At 33.0% G+C, this 12,478-nt stretch overlaps 1 protein-coding gene across 3 annotated transcripts in view; it reads left to right on the top strand.

The window, feature by feature from the left end:
- Positions 1-12,478, top strand: part of LOC106061330 (uncharacterized) — a 172,739-nt gene that overhangs the window by 143,159 nt on the left and 17,102 nt on the right. For all 3 annotated transcript variants that reach the window (XM_056033981.1, XM_056033980.1, XM_056033983.1), the window contains one exon: positions 10,301-10,376. In XM_056033981.1, the coding sequence (XP_055889956.1) occupies positions 10,301-10,376 (76 nt within the window). The remainder of the gene's footprint in view (positions 1-10,300; positions 10,377-12,478) is intronic.

The following is a 12,478-nucleotide window of genomic DNA, read 5'->3' as shown; positions in this document are numbered from 1 at the left end:
AAAATCTAGATCTAGTTTAAAAAATCTAGATCTAGTTTAAAAAATCTAGATTAGATCTAAATCAAGATATCATTCCTTTTTTAAACGCGAGTCACATAACGAGGCTTAATAAACATTACTATACCGAGTTCTTTTTTCATTTCATTTGAAGAATTAATTCCATATAACGTCAGAGGAAATAAAAAACACTACGTCACACGGCCTAGCTAGACTAAAAATCACCTTCATCATTACGAGCCATTTATCGAGTGTTCATAGACATTGGTGCACCGAGTGCGTTCTTTTAGCATTTCATTTAAAGAATTCATTCCATATGACGTTTAAAGGAAAAAAAAACTACGTCACACGGCTTAGTTAGATTAAAATATGAGGGTAAATAGACATTGGTGCACCGAGTGTGTTCTTTTAACATTACATTTAAAGAGTCCATTCATATGACGTCAAAGAAAAAAATTCCATTACCTCACAATAGGCTAGTACCGGTACCATAAAAAAATGTCTTTATTTACACGAGATATTTAACGAGGGTTCATAGACATTGGTGCACTGAGTTCTAATAGAATTTATTTAAAAAGGATCAAAGCCGCATTGTTTTTGCGTTTTGTCTGTCAGTCGGTCTGTCCGTCATCTTGATATAAAAAAAAACAACAACTAAAAGTTCTTAAAAATTGATTAACCTTTATTCTACGTTTCAAAACATCGCAATAATTTTTAGGTATGAACACAATTGAAAAGTTTATATAATAGATTGTTCCGGATGTTTGTATAAATAGTAAAAGAAAAAGAAAATTTCAGATAAATGAAATACCGTTAATTAAATTTTTTGGATGGTCTCGTATAAAAATTAGATGTACTACAGCCATGTGGAGAGATTTTCTTACCTTACTTTGGTGTTTGGATTCTGTTTTCCTTAAAAATCGGAAAATAATATTAACGATAATTAGATTTTTTTAATGTTTTAGGTAGAAAGTTAAATGTACTGTAAGAGAGTAGTGAGTTAAAATATTTTTCATAAAAATCCGTAAAAACATTATTTCGTAAATGAGAAGATATTTGTTTATTAATTAGAAGAGGGAGTTCAAACAATTATTTGGCGTTAGTAGATTTTTAAATAAATTCGGAAATTTCTGGCGACGATTTGTAAGAAACAAAATCCGGAACTTTCTTTATCGATTACAAAACTTCTATGTTATGTTTTAGCAAAAAAATTAAATGTCTAAAAGTAATTTTCAGTAATCAATTCTAGTAAATTACTTTTTTTTTAAAGCCCTGAACAACCTATTGTCGATATTTTTAAAATTTGTTTAAAGATGAAAATACGGAACAATTTGATATTGATAACCAAATTATAGTGACGCATTGTCAAATAATATAAGTGTAATATTAGTAAATTATGCGATTTCAAACAATCATTAGGCATAATTCATGTTTTATAAAACAATATCCGGAACATTTTTACACTTAATGAAATATAAGTCAGTATAGAGATTTTGATTTAGCATTAATATGCTATTTACATAAAAAACGGAACAACATATTATTGATAATGTGATTTTGCAACGTTTAAGCATGGAAATTGAATGTAATATAAATTAGAAGAGCCAACAAACATTTGTTGGGGTTGATGTGTTTTGCACATAAAAATCCGGAACAATCAATTTTTAGATACTTAAAACTATTGAGATGTTATGGGAGGAACATTAAAGTGTAAATCAGATTTTCAATAGCTTTTAGAGTTCTAGTTTTTTTAATCTAATTGTGACGGACAGACCGACCAACAGACAAAACGCACAAAAATAATCTTCTTTTATTCGGATGGGGGCACTAAAGAAAAAATAAATAAAATCTGATTTTTTAAAAAAGTTTAAGGAATTGGTTTAGCACCTGGTCATGTAGCGACGCTACGCTACTGCACGAAAATCGCTGCATAAAAAGTCCATTTAAAAAAATGTGCGTGATATTTACATACAAAATGCATTATTAGCCTTTATAAACAAACAGAAATGTTTTCTTTTAATTTTAGCAGCTAGTTGACCAGAAAAAAACATCTTTAACTATTATTTATATTTGTTGTAAACATTTCCTGTACATTTTTAAAATATATTTGACTTAGTGATACTGAAAATACACAAAAATTGTCCATCTTTGTTAGCACATTGTAACATTGTCTACCTTACATTTACTTAATTAATTTAGAATTGGTGTATTTTTATGAAAAAATCGCTTGCATAATTAATTTTATAAATTAAACGGTTTGCTTTTAGAAAACCAAAAGTAGCCGTTGCACCTAAACTTTTCAAGCCGCATTTAATAATGAAATAATATTTTTCATATCTCTTCTAGTTTTCGAGATCTGAGTGTGACAGACGGACAGACGGACATTTTGCACAAACCTAATAGCGGCTTTTTCCCCTTATGGGGGCCGCTAAAAAGTACATGCGATACATATTAAAATTTCATTGCCAGCTTCAAGATATTATTTCATTTAAATTTTGTATGACCAAAAAAAAAAAACGCCACAACTTAAAGTGTTGTTCATAGACATAAGATGTATAGACTGGAAGATGGAATGAAGTTCCTGTAACGTGAGAACAGGGTATTTTATGTCTATGGTGCTGTTGTTTGTTTGTTTTTAAATTAAGAAATTATAGTTGACTTTTAGTTGGCAACAGTTGTTTTTTTTTTTTCACTTTGACTTCCTTGGTCTTATCTACTTATTGACGAAATCTCTCTTTTCATTTTCTTACCTTTTTTTGCTTAAGGTTCTTATAAATCACTCCCACATTTATCCATATAGTTTTCTCTTCTTTTTCTATGTGAATATAATTTTTAGCAGAAAGAATGTAGACCGGAGGAGAAAAAAATCCTAATGTCAACAAAAAGCAGATTACTGTAAGCCCAGAATGAATAAATGTGTTTACCATGAAAACATAGTTTTTATGTTAATCATAATTTTGTTTTGTTTTTGTCTGAATTAAAAATCTAAAACATTTGCAGTTCTGCTTGACAACTTGCCTGAGCTTGGTATGTTCACTGGTCTGGAACGAACACTGTCATTAAGTGGATATAATACAATTGTGATGCAATTAGTAAGATGATTGTTAATTGTGACAAAGTGTGATTTTGTTGTGTATCAGATAAAGTATACGACCCTAAATTAAAGTTGAAACAAATAAACATAAAGTTATCAACAGAAAATGTATTTTTTTGTTACTATGATGTAGACATTAAATTACCAAGACGAAAATACTTGAACAATTCCTAAGGTCTCATTGACTCCTTAAAAAAAAAAATGGTGAAAAATATTTTGTACATTACAACTTCTTACACGATCTGAGTTTATCTGGGTTTATCTGAGTTTATCTGGGTTTTAAAGTTGAATTCTTAAGAGGTAAAATATCAAGCTTAAGATGAGAGTGGCCGAGTAATAATACTCAGCCAGTGAATCAGATGTCTAAGTTCTACACTTACTCATAAGCTACGTTTTTTTTTTCAGACAGACCCATGTAGAAATTATATTTTTAATTATATTTCTAATCGATGTACTGAGCGCTCCGTGCGTCCCTCAGAGACTCAAAACTTGTACTGCGTTTTTCCCTCAAAAGTTTCTGTTTATTAACAGCGCTATGAATCTACATTCTGTTTGTTAAGAAATGAAAGTATTATTATTATAATTACAGTTAAGCTAAACTTATGTACAGAATATTAATTGAATTTCTTCTAAAAATAAATTAAGCACAATGACGCATTTAGCATTGTGAAATCACCGAAACCTAACACTGGATGTAAAAAAAAAAAACCAAGATTTTTGTACTAAAGTCACAGAATAAACACATTTTAGTTTTTAAAACCAGAACCCAAGGCACAATAAATTCGATACGAGGCAAATTAAATTTAATTCTTATCTGCTTGCTCGGTCTAATAACGTCTGACAAAGTCTTTCTACATGGTCATAGACAAAGAAATTCTACAAAAGTTGTTTTTAGCGGCCCCCGAAAGGGGAAAAGACGCTATTACTTTTGTGTGAAATGTCTGTCCGTCCGTAAACTAGAAAAGATAATGACCATTCAAAGTTCTGATGCAACGGCTACTTTTTTTTTTTTTTTCTGAAAGGGAAAAATATAATTTTTTAAATCACTTATGCAAGCAGTTTATTAAAGAGAAAAAGCTATTTAGTATGCATTATAAGTTAAACCTAATTTAAAACGAATAGTTATCTTGTAAACTGCCTTTTCTTGAATTTGTTCTGAAGGCATAGGATATATATTCTTTTTTTTTTTTTAGAGAATTCGAATAAGAGATTGAGCCTTTTCAAAACAATTACATCAAATATAACACTTAACTTAGGCCAGGTGAGGCGCGGTAGCTGAGCGGTTAAGCGCTTGGCTTCCGAACCGGGGGTCCCGGGTTCGAATCCTGGTGAAGACTGGGATTTTCAACTTTGGAATCTTTGGGCGCCTCTGAGTCCACCCAGCTCTAATGGGTACCTGACATTAGTTAGGGAAAGGTAAAGGCGGTTGGTCGTTGTGCTGGCTACATGACATCCTCGTTAACCGTATGCCACAAAAACAGATGAACTTTACATCATCTGCCCTATAGACCATAAGGTCTGAAAGGGGAAATAGTTAGGCCAGGTTCACATCTAACTTTGCATTCACTTGCAACTATCCTTTGATCTGCAGGACCGTAGGGGCACTACACGAGATCTGTCAACCTTCTTTCTCCATTCATATCTCTCATTTGTCTTTCATATAATTTCATTCGGATGTTCTTTCTGAAAATATTGAAGCCTGCCTGGGTGGACCACTTCGGGGGCCGATTTTGAGTTTGTGTTTCCACACTAACTGTCTTTGTAACCTTGTTTTTTCATATTTTACAGTAGAGTATTGGACAGAAAAACTCATTCTTGACATGGAAGCTCCGAAGACTATGACAGTTGTTTTATGTCTAATTCTTTGTGTCTCGACTGGGATCATCTTTAGGACTCCTTTAAGTCAAATTTCTGGGTTATAAATGAAATAAAGCTTTTGCAGAGTGTTGGTCCCACACACCAAGAATTACCATTCCGCCTATGTACTACCATTGTGTTAGAATGAAAAAAAAAAGACAATGTTTCGTGTCATTAATTCTGTACAGACAGTCTCTACATCTTTGTGTTATGTCTTCAGCCAACATAACAATGCATAAATCTACAGCCAACATAACAATACATAAATGTACAACCAACATAACTTTACATAAATCTACAACCAACATAAGATTACATAAATCTACAACCAACATAACAATACATAAATCTACAACCAACATAAGATTACATAAATCTACAACCAACAGAAGATTACATAAATCTACAACCAACAGAAGATTACATAAATCTACAACCAACATAAGATTACTTAAATCTACAACCAACATGAGATTACATAAATCTACAACCAACATAAGATTACTTAAATCTACAACCAACATAAGATTACTTAAATCTACAACCAACATAAGATTACTTAAATCTACAACCAACATAATGTCACATAAATCTACAACCAACATAAGATTACTTAAATCTACAACCAACAAAAGATTACATACATCTACAACCAACATAAGATTACATAAATCTACAATCAGCATAACTTTACTTAAATCTACAACCAACATAATCATCATCAAACTCCGTTTGAGTGAGGGCTTGAGAGGCTTAAATCCTCTCTTGCAAAAGCCCTGGACAGAAACCCTGCTGTCTTGCGTAGTGCATGCATGTCGCCATACAGGTCGAGAATTTTTGGTTTCCCAGACCTGTCGAGGCGGAGATCAGCAAGTCTGGGGCAGTCAAACAGAATATGAGGCAGCGGTTTCCTCTTCCTCCCCGCAGTGGGGGCACCTAAATTTGGCCATAGCCGTGAGAAATATGAGCCAACGGGGCAGTGGCCTGTCCTGCACTGTGCTTATAATAGCTTGCTCAGGCCTGGACAGCCTCCTTCACGGGCCAAGGAGTCTGCAATAGTGTTGCCAGTCACACCTATGTGACTCGGTACCCATAACATTACATTACAAAACATTACATAAATGTACAACCAAAATAACATTACATTACAACCAACATAAGATTACATAAATCTACAATCAGCATAACATTACTTAAATCTACAACAAACATAACATTACAGAAATCTACAACCAACACAATATCACATAAATCTACAACCACCATTCCATAAGAAGTTCCTTGAGTCATTATGAGATACATGTCAGAGCATTAGCTATGGTTGAAACGATTTCGATCACACAGCAGTTCCTTCAATTTCAAAGGTTCTAAGGAACAAGTGCTGATACAGTTTGGGATCAACTCCGCCAGGGTGAAGCACTGCGTATCTCTAACTTTCTAAGGGTCGCCGGCTCCTGATTTTTCCTCAGGGTTGACTCAGTTGCTATTCAGTTTTCCTGCTCCTAGATGGGTAGTCAGCGATGGCTTACGAGTCCCTCCTGCACGAACCGTATTAGTTTAGGCGTTAGTGAAAAGAGTTCCACAGGACTGAATATCTGAACCACACGTGAAGGCCAGGAGTTGGACAGGTTGTCAGAGGCTATTTAAAATCTTTCCATTGAAAGTTATTGGTGTGCCATTACCACTTCCGCTAATAAAAGCTTTATCGTACCACAATCAACATAACATTACATAAATCTACAATCAACATAACATTACATAAATCTACAATCAACATAACAGTACAGAAATCTACAATCAACATAACATTAGCCTATATAACATAAATCTTCAATCAATATAATGTAACATAAAATCCCAATCAACATAACATTAAAACACACTATTCTCAATCAAAATAATATATATATATATATATATATATATATATATATATATATATAATAAAATATATAATATATATATATGTATATATATCCGACTAAGCTTACTCTATAAAATATAAATCCCAACCAACAGAAACACAAATCTCCAATCAGCACCAATAGAAGAGAAATATCCAGCCTCTACAATCTCCAAGCAGCATATTCCTCGAGAGATCCCTGGCTATCTCTAGATCGAGTCCACTGCTACGTATATTATATCACAGTGTCATCTCTAGCGAGAGTCTCGGCCTAGCCCCCATGGTATCAGGATTCTCCAGGAGCCACTCTCAATCACTTCTCCATCACTAACTTCTATTTTCTCAACAAAAAAAAAAGTCATTATTTGAGAAGCCTTTGGGTTAAACACAGAACTCTCCCCCCCCCACCCCCATGTTATTTAACGTTAAAAAAAAGGCGCGCTTTTCATTGAGGCGCAAACATCTAGTTAGTAGCCTCATTACAGGAAGTAAAGAACAACCACTCGTACGTGAAATAGTTGCCTGAGAACAAAAATCTCGCACATTTTTCTAGGTTTTTTTCTCCACAGAGTTTCTATTTTATTTTTTTTTAAGCGGCCCCCGAAAGGGGAAAAGACGCTATTAGTTTGTGTGGAATGTCTGTCCGTACGTCCGCCCGTCCCGTTTAGATCTCGTAAACTAGAAAAGATAGTAAAAATCCGACATCATAACATTTGGGACCATTCAAAGTTCCAATGCAACGGCTACTTTTTTCTTTTATGAAAGTGAAAATCTAATTTTTTAAATCACGAATATAAGCATTCTTTTCATAAAAATGAACCACCTTTACAACTATTAATAGTATCAAACACATGAGGCTCTTTAGAAAGGGAGAACAACATTCATTATTGTTTTTACACATTAATGCAAATCGTTTTAGATTTTTTTTTTTACAATGTTATTGCTAACTAAGTTCTGTCCTACTAACTACTACATTTACACACCAAAAGAAATGTTTACGTTTTAAAAAAGAAAAAAATTATTTAGTATGCAAATAAGTTGGACATAATTTAAAACAACAATTAATAAGTAGTTGTTCTGAATTGTTCATATTATCGCGTATACGATCATGCTAACACCCTCGCATAGATTACTTAAACTAAAGGAATTTTTTTTTACGGACATTTTTTTTTCTTGAAGATTTGAATAAGAGATTGACCCTTTACAAAACAATGGGCTATGTTGGGCTTATGCGTTTCGTTTCTTTGATTTAAAATTAGAATTAGAAATTGGGCGAAAGTACATTTTTCCTTATATATCTTTTGCATTTTTCAGTTCTCTTTTTAAATTAAACTGACATTATTGTGCTATAATTTTAAGTGTGCCTGATAGAGAAAAAAATTCTGCACAAAAATACGGGTAGTTGGGATCAAACCCGATAGAGGTTATAGAAAGAAAAGACCTGAAACAAGCGTGTGAAACTACACATTTACAGAACTTTATTTGATGAGTCTTTTACCCAAGATCTGTGTATTTTTTTTAGGACTAGCTTACTTCAGGTACCCGGCATTTTCCGATACAAAATTTCACACAAAAATAATTGTACAAATATTATTTTTTTGCGGCTTAAAACTTGTAATGAATTTTTTGAAGGTGTTACTGTTATCATTGGTTATCAATAAATAATAATAATAATAATAATAATAATAGCTTTTATAAAGCGCTACTTTTATGCTTAAAGCAATTGTGAATATTCGTTTGTTATGAATTTCACTGTCAGTTTTCTGTCTGTTTTAATTTCTTAATGTTTTCTTGAGTTAAGGGGTCGTGTTTTCGCTTGATGTTTATACCTGATTTCTCTTATCAGCTGTTGTGAGGCATTGGTCTCAATCTATAAAAGCATAACTATTCAAGTTGAATTCGAATTGTAACTATAGAATCAGTATAGATCTTCTTCTAGAATATGTATCTAGGTTATAAATATAGTAGAAATAGAATCTAAGATAATCAGATTTACTCTAGACATAGAAGAGAACACCTGGTTGCATGCGATCTCAGAACGAGACAGACAGCTGGAGGTCACTCACAAAGGCCGCGAGATGCACATTTGAGACCAAAAGGAAATCCACTGCCGAGGACAGACGCAAACGGCAAAAAGAAAATCTTAATCGACCATAGGCGGACAATGGTTATGCTTGCCCTGGTTGTGGGAAGATATGTAGGTCGCGGCGGGGCTGCGTTTCCACGGGAAATATTGCATTCCTCATTTATCTTCGGACTCGATGACAAGCCTTCTTATTATTATATTGGTATATTAGGTCTTGGCGTTAAAAAGTAAATCCATAAGTAGAAGTATTTTCAATATTGTACAGAAAGTAGATATACTGAGTCCGATCTAGACTAGCCCTGACTAGCTATAGAATTTTTCTGGATCTAGATATAGACTCTATAGAATAATCTAGAAAGTAGATGAAGATCTATCCTAATTAATAAACTTTTGTCAGGTAGAGCTAGATCTAGTGATAGGACTACGCCTATGGTATAGGCAAAACCTTGAATGACGTAAACTGTATACGCAGAACCTTGAATGACGTGAACTGTATACGCAGAACCTTGAATGACGTGAACTGTATACGCAGAACCTTGAATGACGTGAACTGTATACGCAGAACCTTGAATGACGTGAACTGTATACCCAGAACCTTGAATGACGTGAACTGTATACGCAGAACCTTGAATGACGTGAACTGTATACCCAGAACCTTGAATGACGTGAACTGTATACGCAGAACCTTGAATGACGTGAACTGTATAGGCAGAACCTTGAATGACGTGAACTGTATAGGAAGAACCTATTCAAAACTTCGAAACTCCTTGAGTCTCCTCTCTTATGCTTTTGACTCATCTCCATGCTTACAGATATTTACCCTAGCCGCATCTAGGGATACTCAATCTATTTGAGTTCAACTCATTGAAAGTTCTACTTGACTTAGAGAACTCTGTGTTAACATTCAACTCATTGAAAGTTCTACTTGACTTAGAGAACTCTGTGTTAACATTCAACTCATTGAAAGTTCTACTTGACTTAGAGAACTCTGTGTTAACATTCAACTCATTGAAAGTTCTACTTGACTTAGATAACTCTGTGTTAACATTCAACTCATTGAAAGTTCTACTTGACTTAGATAACTGTGTGTTAACATTCAACTCATTGAAAGTTCTACTTGACTTAGATAACTCTGTGTTAACATTCAACTCATTGAAAGTTCTACTTGACTTAGATAACTCTGTGTTAACATTCAACTCATTGAAAGTTCTACTTGACTTAGATAACTCTGTGTTAACATTCAACTCATTGAAAGTTATACTTGACTTAGATAACTCTGTGTTAACATTCAACTCATTGAAAGTTCTACTTGACTTAGATAACTCTGTGTTAACATTCAACTATTTTTGCCTCTATTTCTCAGCGAACAATGGCAATGATCCATATGATGGATATTTTGATGATGACCAGGAAACTGATTATTCATCCTCATACAAAAGGTAAAGATTTAATCTCATAGATCTGACACTAATTTGATGTCTCCACATAGAGAATAATTATCATGTCTCCACACACTTTATATAGGAATAATTATCATCTCTCCACACACTTTACTAGAGAATAATTATCATGTCTCCACACACTTTATATAGGAATAATTATCATCTCTCCACACACTTTACTAGAGAATAATTATCATGTCTCCACACACTTTATATAGGAATAATTATCATCTCTCCACACACTTTACTAGAGAATAATTATCATGTCTCCACACACTTTATTAGAGAATAATTATCATGTCTCCACACACTTTATATAGGAATAATTATCATCTCTCCACACACTTTACTAGAGAATAATTATCATGTCTTCACACACTTTACTAGAGAATAATTATCATGTCTCCACACACTTTACTAGAGAATAATTATCATCTCTCCACACACTTTACTACAGAATAATTATCATGTCTCCACACACTTTATATAGGAATAATTATCATGTCTCCACACACTTTATTAGAGAATAATTATCATGTCTCCACACACTTTACTAGAGAATAATTATCATGTCTCCACACACTTTATATAGGAATAATTATCATGTCTCCACACACTTTATTAGAGAATAATTATCATGTCTCCACACACTTTACTACAGAATAATTATCATGTCTCCACACACTTTATATAGGAATAATTATCATCTCTCCACACACTTTACTAGAGAATAATTATCATGTCTCCACACACTTTATATAGGAATAATTATCATGTCTCCACACACTTTATTAGAGAATAATTATCATCTCTCCACACACTTTATTAGAGAATAATTATCATGTCTCCACACACTTTACTAGAGAATAATTATCATGTCTCCACACACTTTACAGGAGAATAATTATCATGTCTCCACACACTTTATATAGGAATAATTATCATGTCTCCACACACTTTATTAGAGAATAATTATCATGTCTCCACACACTTTACAGGAGAATAATTATCATGTCTCCACACACTTTATATAGGAATAATTATCATGTCTTCACACACTTTATTAGAGAATAATTATCATGTCTCCACACACTTTATATAGGAATAATTATCATGTCTCCACACACTTTATTAGAGAATAAATATCATCTCTCCACACACTTTATATAGGAATAATTATCATCTCTCCACACACTTTACTAGAGAATAATTATCATGTCTCCACACACTTTATATAGGAATAATTATCATGTCTCCACACACTTTATTAGAGAATAATTATCATGTCTCCACACACTTTATATAGGAATAATTATCATGTCTCCACACACTTTATATAGGAATAATTATCATGTCTCCACACACTTTATTAGAGAATAATTATCATGTCTCAACACACTTTATTAGAGAATAATTATCATGTCTCCACACACTTTACTAGAGAATAATTATCATGTCTCCACACACTTTACTAGAGAATAATTATCATGTCTCCACACACTTTATATAGGAATAATTATCATGTCTCCACACACTTTACAGGAGAATAATTATCATGTCTCCACACACTTTATATAGGAATAATTATCATGTCTCCACACACTTTACTAGAGAATAATTATCATGTCTCCACACACTTTATATAGGAATAATTATCATGTCTCCACACACTTTACTAGAGAATAATTATCATGTCTCCACACACTTTACTAGAGAATAATTATCATGTCTCCACACACTTTACAGGAGAATAATTATCATGTCTCCACACACTTTATATAGGAATAATTATCATGTCTCCACACACTTTATTAGAGAATAATTATCATCTCTCCACACACTTTATATAGGAATAATTATCATCTCTCCACACACTTTACTAGAGAATAATTATCATGTCTCCACACACTTTACTAGAGAATAATTATCATGTCTCCACACACTTTATTAGAGAATAATTATCATGTCTCCACACACTTTATATAGGAATAATTATCATGTCTCCACACACTTTATATAGGAATAATTATCATGTCTCCACACACTTTATTAGAGAATAATTATCATGTCTCCACACACTTTATTAGAGAATAATTATC

The sequence above is a fragment of the Biomphalaria glabrata genome, chromosome 6 (assembly GCF_947242115.1).
Source record: "Biomphalaria glabrata chromosome 6, xgBioGlab47.1, whole genome shotgun sequence".
NCBI classification, from domain to species: domain Eukaryota; kingdom Metazoa; phylum Mollusca; class Gastropoda; family Planorbidae; genus Biomphalaria; species Biomphalaria glabrata.
Note: the sequence above shows the minus strand (reverse complement) of the source record. Positions and strands in the feature narration are given on the sequence as shown.